This window comes from Muscardinus avellanarius (assembly GCF_963383645.1).
Source record: "Muscardinus avellanarius genome assembly, chromosome: 9".
Taxonomy (NCBI): Eukaryota; Metazoa; Chordata; class Mammalia; order Rodentia; family Gliridae; genus Muscardinus; species Muscardinus avellanarius.
In genome coordinates this window covers 66,393,623-66,412,309 of record NC_137795.1, presented here as the reverse complement: position 1 = coordinate 66,412,309, position 18,687 = coordinate 66,393,623, and the positions used below count along the sequence as shown (strand labels likewise).

The window sequence follows — 18,687 nt, the reverse complement described above, 5'->3', positions numbered from 1 at the left end:
TTCCTATAGATGTGGTCGTATGCATCTTGTTTATTAATGTTAGGTTTTGGCGCAGAAAAAGGCAAGAGAGACTGGGTAAGGGAAAAGAATTTTAATTTGGTCTTCTCTCCGGAATAGGGGCTGGACAGCTTCTGGAGACCTCAGAGCCCCTCCAGCGCTGGAGAGGAAAATGCCCTTCCTTTTAAGGTTTATGTCTTGTGGGTGGAGCTACGCATAGGAACAATGCTCCTCTCGAAACATCAACTACCTTGTGATATCACCTGCGATATCCTCCAGCAGAGTCTCCTCCTCTTTTTTAGGGTCCCGTCCCTCCGGGGAGGGACCCAACATATCATTTAAATCTTGGTGTCCCCCACAGGTATCTAATATACTTCTCTGATACCTTATGAAAGACCTAATAGTTTATTAGCCACATTTAAGTTTATCAACCAAAGAAAGTACTTTGGGGCCTCCTGTGAATAAGGATCAAGGTTCATTTGTAGCCATATGAATATTCAATTGATACAGCATCAGTTACTGAAAACAAAATTCTTTCTCTATTGTATTTTGTGGCACTTTGTCATAACTAAGGTGACAAAGTAAGGTAAGGTGAATCCATATCTAGACTTTTCAATTCTCCATCATTGCAGCAATACTACATGACTTTCATTATGATATATTTATAACAAAGTGATTTTTGGTAGTTAAAGTCTCCAAAATTGTTCTCCCTCAAAATTTACATAACTGTTTTTATTCTTTGCATTTTTACTTAAATGTAGAATCACTTTTTAAATCACACAAAATCTTGCTAGGATTTTTATTAAAATTGTATTGAGTGCATAGTCAATTTAATGAGAATTGGCAGTAAATCTGGAGTCTTCCAAGACCTGAAATTGGAATATGTGTTCATGTTAGCTTTTCCTTAGTTTTTCTTAGTAAAAATTTTGTGAGTAAAGATTTTGTACATTTTTCGTTGGATAGTAAGAATTTGGCAGTTCTGATGCTCATATAGACATTGTATTTTTAAATTTTCATTTTCAGACAAGCACGGTGGCACACGCTTATAATCCTAGCATTCGGGAGGCTGAGACCAGAGGATCGCGGTTCGCAGACAGCCTCAGTTACTTAGTGAGGCCCTCTGCAACTTAGTGAAACCCTGTTTCAAAATAAAGAATAAAAAATAGGGCAGAGGGTGTAGCTCTGAGGTCAAATGCCCCTGGGTTCCACCCCCAGACCCACAAAAAAAAAATTGGTTTTCAAATTATTTGTTACTGTATGATTCTGTATATTGACTTTGTATCTAGCTGGTAGGTCAATTCATAGATTAGTTTTTTCTACATCCCAGCTCTTTTTACTTTGAAATATATATTATATATATTGACTTTAATAGTTTATCTATAGTGTCTTTTATACTGTCTTCATATCAATCAGGTTGTTTATTAATAAAAAATGTCCTATATCTTCTTTTCCCATCTTGAATCTTTTCTTTTTCTTACCTATAGTTTAATGTTTAATGTAAGTGATAATAGTGAATCTGATCTCTTCTTAATTATCAGGGGAAGCTTTCAACTTCTCATAAGTACTCCTCTGCTGCAGTTTTCCCCTTGAAGATATTCTTCATCTGATTAAGAAATTTGTATTTTATCATGTCTAATTTAATAATGTTTATTGTAAATGAATGTTAATTTTAAACATAATTTTTCTGCATCTATTGAGGTGATCTTATTAGTGTTCATAATATTAATATTCATAATAAAGATTGGTACTAAATATTGAACCCAGAGACATTTTACCTCCAAGCCATACCCCCATACCTTTTTATTTTTTATTTGGAAACAGGTGTGCTGCTAAATTGCTGAGGCTGTATTCAAGTCTGAGATCCTCCTGTTTCAGCCTCCTGAGTCCTGGGCGTACGGCTTGCACCACTGTGCCCAGTTTGCTCTGCAATTTTCTGTTTCTTGAATTTAACTTGTCAGATTTGAGTACCCAGGTTATATTGACCTGGTAAGAGTTAGGAGATACTCCTTTTTTTCTTTTTCTATTCTCTATAATGTGTAAAATTGAGCATTCTTACATATTTGGAAGAATTCTCTCATGGAGCTACCTGGAACTAAAGATTTCTTTTAAGGACATTTTAAATTAGGGATTCAATTTCTTTAATAAATATAAAAGTATTGAGATTTTTTGTTTCTCCTTGTACATGTTTTGGTAAGTTTAGGAATTCACTCTTTTCATCAAAGTTTGAAAATGTGTTGTAATAAAAAAAAAGTTAATAATATTCTTAAAAATAATGGCGGCGGCGCGGCGCGGGCGCGGGCGGGGGACGGCGGGGGCCCGGGGGCGGTGGGACGTTGACCCCGCCCCCTCCTGCTGCCAGTCTGCACCGGGCGGCTGAGGAGCCGGAGCATGGCGGCGGCGGGGGCCCGCAGCTTAGGCCCTGAGCGGGAGGCTGAGCCGGCCAAGGAGGCTCACGTTGTGGGCTCCGAGCTCGTGGACACTTACACGGTTTATATCATCCAGGTCACTGATGGCAACCATGAGTGGACAGTTAAGCACCGCTATAGTGACTTCCATGACCTGCATGAAAAGCTTGTTGCAGAGAAAAAAATCGACAAAAGCCTACTTCCACCTAAAAAGATAATTGGGAAAAATTCAAGAAGCTTAGTGGGAAAGAGGGAGAAGGACCTAGAGGTGTACCTGCAGGCTCTGCTGGTGGCCTTCCCTGACATGGGCCTCAGAGTGCTGGCCCACTTCCTGCATTTTCACTTCTACGAAATAAATGGCATCACTGCAGCACTAGCTAAAGATCTCTTTGAAAACGGAGAACAGCTCCTGGGCGCTGGGGAGGTCTTTGCCATCAGGCCCCTGCAACTGTATGCAGTCACGGAGCAGCTGCAGCAGGGAAAGCCCACATGCGCCAGTGGAGATGCCAAGACTGATCTTGGGCACATCCTGGACTTCACTTGCCGCCTCAAGTACCTTAAGGTTTCTGGCACGGAAGGACCTTTTGGGAACAGCAACATTCAGGAGCAGTGCCTGCCTTTTGATCTGTCAATATTCAAGTCTCTTCATCAGGTAGAGATAAGTCACTGTGATGCTAAACATATCAGAGGACTAGTTGCCTCGAAGCCCACCTTAGCCACAATGAGTGTCAGATTCTCAGCAACCTCAATGAAGGAAGTCCTTGTTCCTGAAGCCTCGGAATTTGATGAGTGGGAGCCAGAAGGCACAACCCTCGAAGGCCCCGTGACAGCCATCATCCCCACGTGGCAAGCGCTGACAACTCTCGACCTGAGCCACAACAGCATCTCTGAGATTGATGAGTCGGTGAAACTGATCCCAAAGACTGAGTTCCTGGACCTGAGCCACAATGGAGTACTGGCTGTGGATAACCTTCAGTACCTATACAACCTTGGGCACCTGGACCTGTCCTACAACAAGCTCTCCTCTTTGGAAGGAGTTCACACCAGACTGGGCAATATTAACACCCTGAACCTAGCGGGTAACCTCCTAGAGAGTCTGAGTGGCCTGCACAAGCTCTACTCCCTAGTCAACCTAGATCTCAGTGACAACAGAATTGAGCAGATGGAGGAGGTGAGGAGCATAGGCAGCCTTCCGTGTCTGGAGCGTGTGGTGCTGCTCAACAACCCACTGGGCATCATCCCCGACTATCGGACCAAGGTTCTTGCTCAGTTCGGAGAGAGGGCTTCTGAGGTCTGTCTGGATGATACAGTAACCACAGAGAAGGAGCTGGACACCGTGGAAGTCCTGAAAGCAATTCAGAAAGCCAAAGATGTCAAGTCCAAACTGAGCAACCCAGACAAGAAGGTTGGTGAGGATGCCCGGCTCTCAGCTTCCCCTTGCATCAGACCCAGCAGCTCCCCTCCCACTGTGGCTCCCACCTCTGCCTCCCTGCCCCAGCCCATCCTCTCCAACCAAGGAATCATGTTCGTGCTGGAGGAGGCCCTGGCCAGCGGCCTCTCATCTACCGACAGCCTGGCCCCTGAGGACTGGCCCATTGCCTGGGGTTGCTCTGACTCCTTGGAATCCATCCCTACAGGACAGGCAGCTGCTGATGATTTAAGGGATGTGCCAGGAGCTGTCGGCGGTGCAAGCCCAGAGCACGCGGAGCCAGAGGTGCAGGTGGTTCCTGGGTCTGGCCAGATTATCTTCCTGCCTTTCACCTGCATTGGCTACACAGCCACCAACCAGGACTTCATCCAGCGCCTGAGCACGCTGATCCGCCAGGCCATCGAGAGGCAGCAGCCTGCCTGGATTGAGGCCTCCAATCAGCGGGAGGAGGGCCAAGGCAAGCAGGGTGAGGATGAGGAAGATGTTGTTGAGAACTGCTACTTTGAAATGGGGCCCCCAGATGCAGAGGAAGAGGAGGAGGGTGGCCAGGGAGAGGAGGAAGACGAGGAGGAGGAGGAGGAGGAGGCTGAGGAGGAGCGCCTGGCTCTGGAGTGGGCCCTGGGCGCAGATGAGAACTTCCTGCTGGAGCACATTCGCATCCTCAAGGTGCTGTGGTGCTTCCTGATCCACGTGCAGGACAGCATCCGCCAGTTTGCTGCCTGTGTCTTGCTCACCGACTCCGGCATTGCTGTCTTCGAGATCCCGCACCAGGAGTCACGAGGCAGCAGTCAGCACATCCTCTCGTCCCTGCGCTTCGTCTGCTGCTTCCCGCCTGACGAGCTCGCTGAGTTTGGCTTCCTCATGCCAGAGCTGTGTCTGGTGCTCAAGTTGTGGGACACTGAGAACACGCTCTTCATCATCTCCGATGCCGCCAGCCTGCACGAGTTCCATGCCGACCTGCGCTCCTGCTTCACCCCACAGCACATGGCCATGCTGTGCAGCCCCATCTTCTACGGCAGCCACACTACCCTGCAGGAGTTCCTACGCCAGCTGCTTACCTTCTACAAGGTGGCCGGAGGCGGCCAGGAGCGCAGCCAGGGCTGCTTCCCTGTCTACCTGGTCTACACTGACAAGCGCATGGTACAGACAGCCGCCGGAGACTACTCAGGCAACATCGAGTGGGCCAGCTGCACTCTGTGCTCAGCTGTACGCCGCTCATGCTGCGCGCCCTCCGAGGCCGTCAAGTCCACTGCCATCCCCTACTGGCTGCTGCTCACGCCCCAGCACCTCAATGTCATCAAGGCCAACTTCAACCCCATGCCCAACCGTGGCACCCACAACTGCTGCAACTGCAACAGCTTTAAGCTCAGCCGCGTGCCGCTCTCCACTGTGCTGCTGGACCCCACTCGCAGCTGCACCCAGCCACGGGGAGCCTTCACTGATGGCCACGTGCTTGAGCTGCTTGTTGGCTACCGCTTTGTCACCGCCATCTTTGTGTTGCCCCATGAGAAGTTCCACTTCCTGCGCATCTACAACCAGCTGTGGGCCTCGCTGCAGGACCTGAAGACTGTGGTCATTGCCAAGACTCCTACAACAGGGGCCAGATCCCAGAGCCCCCTGGTAGATGATCAACCTGCTGAGGGCAGGCTCAGCGGTGACCAGCAGCCCCAGGAGAGGGCAGAGGCAGCAGCCCCAGCACCAGCACCAGCAGAGGTCGCAGCTTCAGTGCCAGTGGCAGCCTCACTTCCAGACCCACCAAAGACACCAGCGGAGGCCCCTGCTCCAGCTGCAGCCCTGGCAGAGGCCCCAGCTCCAGCTTTGGTCCCAGAAGCGGTCCCAGAAGAGACCCCAGCTCCAGCCCCAGCAGAGGCCCTTGCACAAGCCGAGGCTCCCACCCAGTACCCGAATGAGCACCTGATCCAGTCCATCTCGGAGGAGAATCAGCTCCCCTCACACTTGCCTGTCTGCGCGTCACTCCGGCACATCGCCAGCCTGCCCGGGAGTGCCGTCATTGAGCTCTTCCACAGCAGCATCGCTGAGGTTGAGAATGAGGAGCTGAGGCACCTCCTGTGGTCGTCAGTGGTGTTCTACCAGACCCCGGCGCTGGAGGTGACCGCCTGCGTGCTGCTCTCCACCAAGGCTGTGTACTTTGTTCTGCATGATGGGCTCCGCCTCTACTTCTCGGAACCTCTGCAAGATTTCTGGCATCAGAAAAACACTGACTACAACAACAGTCCTTTCCACATCTCCCAGTGTTTTGTACTCAAACTCAGTGACCTACAGTCAGTCAACGTTGGCCTTTTCGACCAGTATTTCCGCCTGACGGGCTCCTGCCCGTCACAGGTGGTAACATGCTTGACACGGGACAGCTACCTGACACACTGCTTCCTCCAGCACCTCATGTCTGTGCTCTCCTCTCTGGAGCATACACCTTCACTTGAACCCATCGATAAGGATTTCTACTTTGGGAACAAGACTACAGGGAAGATGGAGAACTACAAGCTGATTCACTCAAGCCATGTCAAGTTCACCTACCCCAGCGAGGAAGAGGTTGGGGACCTGACATTCATTGTGTCCCAGAAGATAGCCGACCTGGAAAAAGTGCCGGCACCCAGCATCCTGCTCTATGTCCAAGCCTTTCAGGTGGGCACACCACTTCCTGGTCACTACAAGGGCCCACTACACCCCAAGACACTCCTGCTTACCAGTGCCGAGATATTTCTTCTGGATGAAGACTATGTCCACTACCCGTTGCCTGAGTTTGCCAAAGAGCCACCACAGAGGGACAGGTACCAGCTGGACGATGGCCGCCGTATCCAGGACCTGGACCGTGTGCTCCTGGGCTACCAGCCCTACCCACAAGCCCTCACCCTTGTCTTTGATGATGTACAAGGTCATGACCTCATGAGTAGCGTCACCCTAGGCCACTTCGGGGAGGTGGCAGGTGGCCCTGACAGAGCCGGCCAGGGACATGAGGTCCAGTGGCAGGTGTTTGTCCCCAGCGCTGAGAGCCGAAAGAAGCTCATGGCGTTGCTGGCCCACCAGTGGGAGTCCCTGTGTGGCCGGGAGCTGCCTGTGGAGCTCACTGGCTAGCTCAGCCACACCAGCCCCTGCCGCGTCGGCCTAGGTGCCCGCTCAGAGCAAGAAAGCAGGCGCTCTTTGTCCTTTTAAAAATGTTTTCTCCCCTCCCTTTTGATACCTTAATTTGACTGTCCCTGCAGGGAACGTAACTGTGTTGAGTTAATTCTTCCTAGTGCGAGGAGTGAGGAAGCCAGGCCCTCCAGGTGTCCATGTGCCCTCAGCCCCTGTGGTGTGCCTGGCCCTCGTGAGTGTGAGTGTGTGTGTCCCATTGTTGACACGTGGCGCCTGGAGTCCTGCAGTGTCGGGTCCTGCCCTTTTGTTGTTGCCGTCATTGTGAGCCTTTTTCTGCTGATGGTGAAGCTGGTGGCAGAGTGCACATTGGAAGCTCCCACCCAGGCAGGCTTTCAAAGTGGAAGCCTCCCCTGGTCCACACAAGTTGGGAGCCCCATGGGGGAAGGAGTCCCCCAGGCCTTGGGGCTAGTGGGTGGGAGCAGGGGACCTAGAGCTGCCAGCACCAAATGTGATTTCTGTTGCCTATTTTGTCTCTTCCAATAAAACAGTTTGACAGTCAAAAAAAAAAAAAATTCTTAAAAATAGTTAAGCATCTTTAAAATATGTGGTAATTTCTCCCTCATTCCTTATATATAGAGAATCTGTTCTCTGTCTCTTTCTCTATCCTACCAGCCTCTTTCATATTCTATCAGTTTTACAGGTTTATACATTTTATTAGTATTTTATTTTATTTTATTGCGAGTCTGGGGATGGAACCCAGGGGCATTTGACCTCAGAGTTACACCCCCTGTCCTATTTTTTTATTCTTTATTTTGAAGCAGGGTCTCACTGAGTTACAAAGGGCCTCACTAAGTAGCTGAGGCTGTCCGCGAACTGCGTGCGATCCTCCGGTCTCAGCTTCTGGAATGCTGGGATTACAAGCGTGCACCCCCACACTCGGCTTTATTAGTCTTTTAAATGATCAAATTTTAAATGCTTTATCTTTTTTTATTGTGGCAGCCTACTCAAAACATAAGATTCACCATTTAATCATTTCACAACGTACAATTTAATAATGCCTAGGGCATTCATAATATGCAACCATCACTACTATCTTGTGCCGTAATATTTTTATCACCCCCCAATAAAACCTCAGTGAAGAGTCGCTCTCCACTGTCCTCTCCCTCTTGCTCCTGGCAATTATGAATCTGCTATTTTACTGTATAGATTTGCTTATTCTATGTATTTCATATAATTGGAATTCTAGAGCATGCTGCATTTTACATCTGGCTTCTTTTGCTTAGCATAGTGACTTCAAGGTGCATTCACACTATAACATATTTTTGGACTTCATGCTTTTTTATGGCTGAATACTATGTCATGCAATGGCTATTCTCTAAGTTTTCTTTTATGTTATTGATCACTGGTATTTGTCATTATTGTTTCCAACCTGCTTTCTTTGGGATTTGCATGCTCAGATAACTGAAGTGAAGTGGTATAGTTTGATTAATTTTGTTTCTTATACCCTGATGTTCTGTTTTCAGGTATACACAGATTTAGGACCACCAAAATCTACACCTACAAACTTGGCTGGATGTGTTTGCATAAAACAACAATAATAAGATTGGTGCGGTCATTACAAGGATGTTATGACATAATGAAAGAGAAAGTATCTTATAAATTAACTTCTCAATTCAAATAAAACCTTAGAGTTTACATTGCAATTGCCTTGTATCTGCTTGGTGGTTTCAGATATATTTTCTGCTCTTTCATACAGCAAACTAACAGGAATTATCTCCATTTTTGCAGATGCTATTTCTAGCACAATAGTTACTGAGGCTGCCCTAGAACTCACCAATCTCACATCTTAGTTCCCCAAGTTCTGAAGAGTCCACCACACCTGACTTTCTCCCACAACGGGATTTCAGAAAGTGACCATGAATTCAGTATTCGAAGAGCAGTGGTCTTCCTACTTTTACTATAACTGCCTCATGCAGAATGATGTTATTGAAATTCTTACAGTGTTGGAATTTTGTACCTTCAGACACCTGAGAATGTTGCAATCGCTGCCAATAAGGCTCAACTCCTTCCTGTGAAACAATGCTACACGCAGCCGCCAGATCAACCCTCTGCTCTCGCGCAGATTAAATGTGGCGGCTCTGGCTCTGGCTCGCTACCCATTCATTGATAGTTTTTACTGAATACTCAATGAATTAAGCTTTTTTTGTGGGGGAAAATAAAAGAATGAGTAGATGTGCTTTTTACTCATTGTATTCAGAAATTAGTGTTTTAACATATGCAGATAAATATTTAGCACATGAGACCTGAGGGAGAAAAAGAAAAAGGGATAGAGGGAAGAAAAGAAATAAAAGAGAGCTTATAATAATCAAGGTGGTATCTGAGACTTCTTAATGACCTTTTAAATGTTGGGGTATAAATTTCTGGCAATAAAAAGAAATTCTAAACTTTAAGATATCTCCATGACTTCCATATATTTTAAAGTCCTATATTGTATTAACTCATTACTCACATTTATATTGTATTAACTCACATTTTAACACCTCAGAAATGGGAAATTGCATAACTGATATTTGCTGAGAGTTGTGTAGATCTATTGATAGCTTTCCTTACTTGGTTGTACTTAAAATAAAATAGCAATAATAAGATAATTGTGTATTTAACATTGATGGCATCTTTAAGTAATTAATATATAATCTAATAAAGCTTCTCAGAGGCTCTTGTAATGAATTTCAAAGATTAATCCACTCGTTTATAGCACCCAGCCTTTGGTAGGTACTGTTCAGGAATCTTGTTTATTATAATAAACAAGGCATTGTAAAAGTAAGAAAGACAGAAAACATCAAGGTATTAGCAATGCAGAATACTAGGAATAATAATTGATAATAACAGTAATAACAATAATAAAGACTGATGCAATGGAGCTATTTATTGCATAAAAGATATTTGTGACTTAGAGATCAGGAAAGACTAAAGAAGTAAATTCCAAACTAATACCTGAAGGACCAAGTAAGATTTGGTAATGTCAAAAACAGACAACAAAGAAGTTATGGAAAAAAACAGTGTTTCAGACAAAAAAAAAAAAAAAACAGTCAAAATCAACATCAAGGCCAAGAGCTAGAGGCACGCAGGCCATTTGAAAGTGATCAACAGCCCACTGGGTATCATTAGTTACTCAAGAGTTATCACTCTTCTCTTGGAAAAGGGCTCCTTATGTCTGACTTGGTCAGGACAGGAGGAACAGTTTGGTATGGAAATCCCCTAATGCAAGGTTGTGTGAACATATGAATCCAAAGATAAGGTCAATTGCATTCACCAGAGTCTCAAAATTAGTTATTGCCTTCAAAAAAAGTTAAAAATTGCCTTGAGGTCTCACAGAGCTGAGCAAAGAAATTAGAAAGGAGATTCATATATTGTATAATTAATGGATGGCTTACACCATAAACCTATGCTTCAAATAAGACCATGTGAACAGAGCTTATGTATCGTGTGTGTGTGTGTGTGTGTGTGTGTGTGTGTGTGTGTGTGTGTGTGTGTACTAAGGATTAAATCCAGGGCATTCTTCCTCCAAGATAGAGCCCCAGACCTGTGTGTTGGGGAATGGAGAGCATACTAGGGATTGAACCAAGGGGACACTGTACCTCCAAGTTACAATCCCAGCCCCTGCCCACTTATTCAAAAATGTTTTTTTGTTTTGAAACAGAGTCTCGCTTAGTTGCTGAAACTTTTTTTTTTTTTCCAGGTACTGGGTATGCCCGGGGGCATTCTACCTTTGAGCTATACCCCAGCCCTATTGTTTTTATTCTTTATTTTGAAACAGGATCACACTGAATTGCAAAGGGCCTCACTCAGTAGCTGAGGCTGTCCATGAACCTGGATCCTCCTGTCTCAGCCTCCCAAATGCTGGGATTACAAGCGTGTGCCGCCACACCCAGTTTGCTGAAAGTCTTGCTAGGTTTCTGAGGCTAGCCTTGAAGCTGTAATCCTCCTGCCTTAGCCTTGCAAGACTGGAATTACAAGTGTGTGTCACCATGTCCAGCTGGCCTCAGCCCTTTAGTTCAGTTTTCATTGACAAAAACTGTGTGTATTTATCATGTATAGCATGATTTTTTTTTTTTTTTTTTTTTTTTTTTTGGTGGTACTGGGGTTCCTGGAAACCCTTCTACCTCAGGACTACACTCCCAGACCTATTTTATACTTTTTATTTGTAAACAGGGTCTCCTAAGCCAGCGCAGCTGGCTTCGAACCTGCGCGATCCTCCTGTCTTCACCTCCCAAGCGCGGGGATTACAAGCGTGCGCCACCATGCCCGGCTTCTGAGCCTGTTTTTACTCAGCTTCCTTGGTGCTTGGCTTTGGCCTCTGTATGATGATAGTGATGTTCAATGAATTTTAGTCTTAGCGGCACTAGGAATTCCATTACTGTATTAATAATGACTCTTCTTACTCCAGGTAGAATGGAGCATGACTCCTCTTTGGGAAATAAATCACAGTCTAAAGCAATTTGGTCATCCCTAGTCTGCTAGATCCCACAGAGCTCCAGAGCCCACGGTGACACCAAGCACCACTCAAACCCTCACTTCTATCTCTGACTTTTGGAACTTTAACTTTTTCAAGGAGCACTGGACACACACACACACACACACACACACACCCATTATTCTAGAAGCAAGTATATTTTTCATACCTCATTGTGCTGTGAATCTCATTAGCGTGGAAAGCTTGGGTGGGGGAGGACCCAGCAGTGGCCGGCTGGACTGGTGATGGGTATCCTCTCCATTGTTCTGTAGCTGCAGGAGGAGTGACATTGTCGGCCTCAGCTTGCTTAGTTTGATTGTATGATCAGCATCTCAACGAACATCTGTCCTGGCGCCCATGCTAGAAAGCAGCGCTCTACAGATAACACCAGCCTGCCTGGTCCCCATTGTGCATGAGGGAGAGCCAGTGGTCTTCATGATAAGATGTATCTGCACTTTCCAGGCCAGGCTTGATCTCATTGTCCCCTTAACTTGCCTAGGTTTGGGGGACCAGAAGGGGCCATTCAAGGACATGGTTTTACTATCTCCCTTTTCTTTAGGGAGGATACCACTAGTAACTATATCAACAACAACCATTTGCTCTGGGGTCTTCATGACTGGTGGTGGGGACAGGAGGCAGAGAGAAGTGCTATAGAAGGTAACATGGGGAAAGGCCTCTCAGAAGGCATTATGCTAAAATCTGATCAGCAAGAAAGAAATATGCCAAGGGCTGCTAGTCACTTATGAGGAGATTCTAGCCGAAGAACAGCAGCGGTGAGGACGGGATCACAGTAAGCTTGGTGCGTGTGCAGAAGGGGGAAGAACGCTGAGGTTGCTCAACATTCTGCTGAGTGAATGATAAGAAATTGGGTCAGATGATTAAGCACCGGGCAGATCTTGTGGGGCCTTTTAGGCCACGACAAGAAAGTAAAATAAGAAGTCATGGGAGGGAGGATTTGAAGCAGGGAAAGGATATAATCTGATTAACATTTCTAGGAGATTACTTGGGCTGCAGTGAGAAGAAGGTGTTGCGGGATTAGGGAGAAAACAGTGAAGGGGCTGTTCTGGCCCAAACACGATGGGTCACTTCGATGGCAGGAAGTGGAGAGGAGTGGGCCCATTCAAGATTTCCTTGGGAGCAGCTGGCGGTTTGAAGGACATGTGCATACATTCTTAGATAGTCTTCTCCTCAAGAGGTGGAGCTTACTACCTCTCTCCTTGAATGTGGGCTGGAGCCAGTAGGTACTTCTGGGAAATAGGCTATGGCAGAAACTAGGGGTATCCCTTCTGAGGTTGGGTTATTGCAAGGTTGTGGCTTCCGTTTGGGCGGGCGTGCTGTCTCGCTCGGTCAGATAGCTCAGTCTAGGGGAAGTACGTTGCCCTGTTCTACTCCAGCTGTGGAGACATCCTTGTGACAAGGGACTGAAGCCCGCCAGAGCCATGGGAGTAGTCTTGGAAACTGATCTTGCCAACTCTACTCTGTTGAGCCTTCATCTGAGACTACAAGTTTGGCTGACAGCTCAGCTATGGACTAATGAATGACCTTAAAAACTACAGACTGTACTATACGTGGATTCCTGACCCACAGGAACTATGAGATTATACATGGTTATCGATTTTTATGTCTAGTTTATACAGCAATAAATAACTAATAGAGAGCAGAGTCTATGGGACTGATTGTTATATTTTGTTGCAAGGAGATTTGAGAGAAGGGGTAATGTCAGAAAGTGTCTAAATGTTGGACTTGAGCAACCAGATGAAAATGGTGACAATTACTTAATTATGGACAACTTGGGAGACATAATGAATTGAGGTGGGGTCAGAAGTCTTTCATGGACATGTTTATAACAGATATTAGGCATTCCAGTGGGAATGTCAGTGGGGCACCCTGCTGAGCCCTGACCAGATCTTTTAATCATTGTTTATAAACATAGAAAGATGACTGAGAAATAATCTCCAGTATTCCATTTTCTCTTTATTTTTATTTTATTTATTTATTTATTTATTTATTTGGTGATACTGGGGTTCCTGGAAACCCTTCTACCTCTGGGCTACACTCCCAGACCCATTTTTATACTTTTATTATTTGGAAACAGGGTCTCTTAAACCAACGCGGCTGGCTTCGTTCGAATCTGCGCGATCCTCCTGTCTCCGCCTCCCAAGTGTGGGGATTACAAGCTTGCACCACCACGCCCGGCTCCATTTTCTCTTTAAGCCATTCTAATATGGCTCTGCCCAACTATAAAATTTGCTCTAACAAAACCCATTGTAGCCATGCTAGAAAATCCAGTGGTTTCATCCCTGGTTTTTTGTTTGTTTTGTTTTGTTTCAGTGCTAGGGGTTGAATTCAGGGGCATTCTATCCCCTGAGATATAAGCTAATGCACCAGCCCTTTTTATTTTTATTTTTCATGATACTGCTTATTAAGCCCAGGGTCATTCTACCTCTGAGCTATACCCCCAGCCCTATTTTATTTTTTATTTTGAAACAGAATCTCACTAATTGGCAGAAGGCCTATTAAGTTGCTGAGGCTGTGACCTTCCAGTCTCAGCCTCCCATTACTAGGATTTTAGATGTGTGCCATCAAGCCTGGCTCCCTTTTTATTTTTGAAACAAGGTCTCACTAAGTTGCTGAAGCTGGCCTCTAGCCTTCAATCCTCCTGTCTCAGCTCCCAACTACTGAAATCATAGGCATAGGCCACACCTGGCTTCCTTCTCTGTCTTAATCATGCTCAATTTATAACCACATTAGACACATCACCACTCCCTTTTTGCAAATACTTTCTTCTCTTGGCTTCTGTGATACTATTTTTTCTCAAGTAGATCTTTTTTCTGCTTCACATAATGTCAATTAGAGTGCTTCAGTGGTATACAGCTGGTGGCTAGCCTGGTAAGAAGGGACCTAGAAGGCTCCATTTGCCAGGTGGGCTGGTGCATGGCTGTAATCTCAGTACTTGGGAGGCTGAGACATGAGGATCACAGATTCAAATCAAGAACCTATTTCAAAAACAAAAATAAAGGACCGAGAAAAGCGGGGCTTAAGAGCCCCGCTAACAACAAATATCCATTACCACAAAATCAGCGCCTTTCATAGCCAGAAAACACCATCACCAGTGAAACAAAAAATCACCAGGCTCCAGAGAGAAAGCGGACTGAGAACAGAGCCACAGAGGAGATACACCGGCCTTGCACCCGAGGACGAGGCAGACGCAGCAGCAGCGCCATACTGCCGGCGGCAGCGGCGAATTCACGGGACGGCTACAGCAAGCCGAGGTGAGCCACTGCGGAAGAGCTAGGCGGGATTTCTCCGCACAGAGAGCATCTAAAGCTCCCAGTGGCCGAGCTCAGCACACGCTGCAGGGATTCAGAGTAGAAATCAAAATCAAGAAGAAAAACGCCAGCCCCATAGCCGAGGGCGTAGCAGCGGCGCCATATTGCCACCGGGGGCAGCAGCAGCGAATTCAGCGAGGCCAGTACAGCTACATCTGCGTACTCAAGAACAGTGAGTCAAATTGCGGGCCACAGAGGAGAAATCCCAGTACTGTACTCCCTGGGACTTGACCCAGTGGGGGAGGGGCGGTGGCAGAGATATCACACCATAGGAGAACGTGCAACCTGGCACCCCCCACAGTCTAAAGCAGCCTCTATCGACTCTCTGGGTCGGAGACTCTGTGATAAAACCCAGTAAAGGAGTAGTGGGGTCCAAGATACTACTGACTCGAGATCCAGAGCACCATAAGTGAAGTCATAGTGACCCAAGGGAAGAACCCAGAGAAGGCACAAACTTCCGAAATCATGGGAAAGAGGAATAACACTGGAGCAATGAATGCCCACAACCCCACAACATCAGAACCCGATAAAACAGAAAATCAGAGATTTCTAGAAGATCAAATCAGGAAAATAACTGTAGAAATAATAGAGGTGCTTCGAAAAGAACTCAGAGAGAGCCAAAAAGAGATAAAGGATGCAATTAGTGAAGTAAAGGCCTCAATTCAAAGCACAAACAACTGATTAGAACACATGGAGAACAGAATCTCGCTCTTAGAAGATGAGCAATCCAAAAATGAACTCATAGTTTCTAATCTAGAAAAAAATATCCGACAACAGGAATCTGATATTGAAGAAATATGGGCCCATTTTAAGAGAGCTAACCTAAGAATAATTGGAATAGAGGAGGGAAAAGAAAGTGAAACCAAAGGGATCAACAATCTCTTCAAGGAAGTAATAGCAGAAAATTTTCCAAACATAGAGCAAGAGGTTGATACAAAGGTCCAGGAAACTTACAGAACTCCCTTTAGACAGGATCGGAGAAGAGGATCCCCACACCACATAATTGTCAAAATGACCAATGTGGAAGCCAAGCAGAGAATCTTAAAGGCAACAAAAGCAAAGGGCCAAGTGACATTCAGAGGCAAACCAATTAGAATCACTCCAGACTTCCCAAACCAAGTCATGAGAGCCAGAAGGGCTTGGAGTAACATATTCCAAACTCTGAAAGAAAACAACTTCCAGCCAAAAATTTCCTATCCAGCAAAACTTTCTATCAAATTAGATGGAAAAATAAGAAGCTTCCATGACAAACAGAAACTGAAGGAATTTATGTCTTCAAAACCAGCACTAGAGAAAATACTCAAAGAGATTAACTACAAAGAAGAAATAGGTAACACACATCAGAACCAGAGAAACAAGAGTTTCCATCCAATAGACAATTAAGATTGGTTATCTGTGGAGATTCATTATTTATGTTAGTCTTTTACCTATCTCTAAATGGCATTGTTTGCCTTTATTGTTGTTAATTTTTAGGATTTCTATTTGGAATGTTAATATACCTTCAGATATAGCAATTGGAAATATTTTATCCCATTCTATTAGTAACTGTTAACTCTGTTTACATTGTCTTTGGATATACAATTTTTTTTAGGGAGTCTGTATACTCCTCTGTTGCCTGTGCCATTGAAATCATAACCAAGAAATCACTGCCAATTTCAATGTTGTGAGGTTTTATGACCCAGATTTTCTCCTAAAAGTTTATAGTCTTAAGATTTATATTTAGGTCTATTATCTATTTTGAGTTAATATTTGTATATGGGATTAGGTAAGGGTCCAATTTTATTCTTTTCCATGTAATTATTATTTTTTAACAATATTTAGTTAAAAGATTATCATTTCCACCACCAAATGTTCGTGGAAACCTTGTCAAAAATAACTTGACAATATAGGGAAGAATTTAGCTCTAGGCATTTATTTAACTCCAATGGTTTATATATCTGCCTTTAGAATAGTACTACACTGTTTCAATTATTGTAGCTTTATATGGTTTGAAATCAGAAAATATATATCTTCTAGCTTTGTTCTTTTTCAAGATCGTTTTGGGTATCTAGAGTCCATATTCCATAGTAGGATAGAGTTTTTTTCTGAAAAATAAATATATAAATATATGATAGTTTCACCTAAAAAAAATAGAAAAAAATATTCTCTGGTAAGAAAGAAAGTAAAAAGAAATATTGAAATGTTATCTTTAAGTCATCAAAAGCTTGGTATCAGACAAATGAAACTGTTATGTGAGATTATCATTTTTAATTTTAGATCAATTGCCATAATACTAGATGTCAACTACTAAGCCAAGCATGGGAGGGAGGGATAGGGAGAGAATGGGGTGGGGATCGGGTGGGGGCTGACTGGGAAAAGTGTGCTTGTATGTCTACAAAAGTATGTATCCTATTATGATGTAAGAATACAGTGCACCAATAAAAAAATAAAAAAAATAAAAAATAAAAAATAAAAAATAAAAAAACCTTATATATAAAAAATAAATAAATAAAAAGGACTGAGGGTGTAGGTCAGAGATAGAACACCCTGGTTTCAATCCCTAGTTAAAAAAAAAAAATTAAAAAGGCTTCATTCTCAGCCCTGCTCTTTTAGTGGAGATGGCCAGAAGGCTGGCCACTGTCCATGAGCCTTTCACACGGATACTCCAGCCAGGTGCTCAGATTTATTACATAGACGCTCAAGCTTTAAGAGCAGGTGTTCAGCTGGGCGTGGTGGCGCACACTTATAATTCTAGCATTTGGGAGGCTGAGACAGGAGGATCATGGTTCCCCATCAGCCTCTGCTACTTAGTGAGACCCTCTGCAACTCCATGAGACCCTGTTTCAAAAGTAAAGAATAAAAAATAGGGCTGGGGGTGTAGCTGGAAGATAGAATGCCCCTGGGTTCCATCCCCAGTATCGCAAAAAAATAAAAGAAAAGAAAAGAAAGTGTTCTGGGACAGGGACAGAGAAACAGGGAAACAGAATGTGGGCTCCAAGCGATCTTCCTTAGAAAACTATGGGTGATAACTGAAGCCTACCTGTGTCTGACAGGAATATTCCAGAGAAGAGGAGGAGACGGGAATGAAATGGATTTGGAGTTAAGGGAGGCGCTGGCACTTAGTGAAGCAGGACCCGCTCCTCCACCCAGGGCTTCTCCCTCTGCCTGTTCAGTCTTCCTAAAGCCCTGCTATCAGAAGGAGCCTTTAGCACTTTTCGTCTCTCCCTCCCCAGCATTACTTTCCTCCATAGTATGCGTGCGTATATAGAATACACAGACAAGGCCCAGAGCCTGAGGGTTGCATTTCCTGATGTTTTCAATGGCCTTCCTGGCCCCTGCCCTCCTGGCCTCTAGATCAGTGCCCAGGAAACCCCAGCGAGCAGGGGATGGATGCTCAGGGGCTGTGGGGCCTGAGTGTGCTGTGGGGCTGGATGTGGTGCTGAGAGAAAGAGGTGCTTGGAATCCAGATGTTGGAAGGTGTCCCCAGGTGGTAGGTAACCCGGTGAGAACCAGAGATAGGTCCTAGTAGATGTTGCAGCCATGGCCCTCTCTTTCCTGCTCTAATTTGGCTGAGTCACCATGATCAAGTTACGGAACCCCTTTGAGAGAAAAGGATTAAGACTTTTGGGGCACAACGTGAGCTCTCAGAAAAGACTGACTCCCCTTTCCCACGGCTGTCCATTTCCTCTCGCTTGCTTGACTGCTGCTTCTCGACCAGCCTAGATACCTGTTCTCTATTCATCTTTAAAGTTTAAGGGAGTCAAAGAAGGTGCCTGGCTCCAAGCGCCGCAGCGGCAGGGGTGCTGACTGCCAGCGGGTGGAGCTGCTGCGGGGCGGGACCTGTCGATCCTGCGCGGTGGAGCCAGGTCACGCTGTACAAAGCCAGGTGCTCCTTGCCGGGTTGGTGCACGCGTGCATCGGTCTGTCCGTCCGTCCCAGGCC

The 18,687-nt window shown here is 45.3% G+C and overlaps 1 protein-coding gene across 1 annotated transcript; it reads left to right on the top strand.

Annotated features, from left to right (window-relative positions):
* Nucleotides 1-2,385: 2,385 nt before the first annotated feature.
* LOC308267166 (nischarin-like) lies at nt 2,386-6,924 on the top strand (the record flags this gene model as incomplete). Its single annotated transcript, XM_080701711.1, has 1 exon — nt 2,386-6,924. One exon carries the CDS (start codon nt 2,386-2,388, stop codon nt 6,922-6,924), a length of 4,539 nt encoding a protein of 1,512 aa, XP_080557837.1.
* Nucleotides 6,925-18,687: the final 11,763 nt, after the last annotated feature.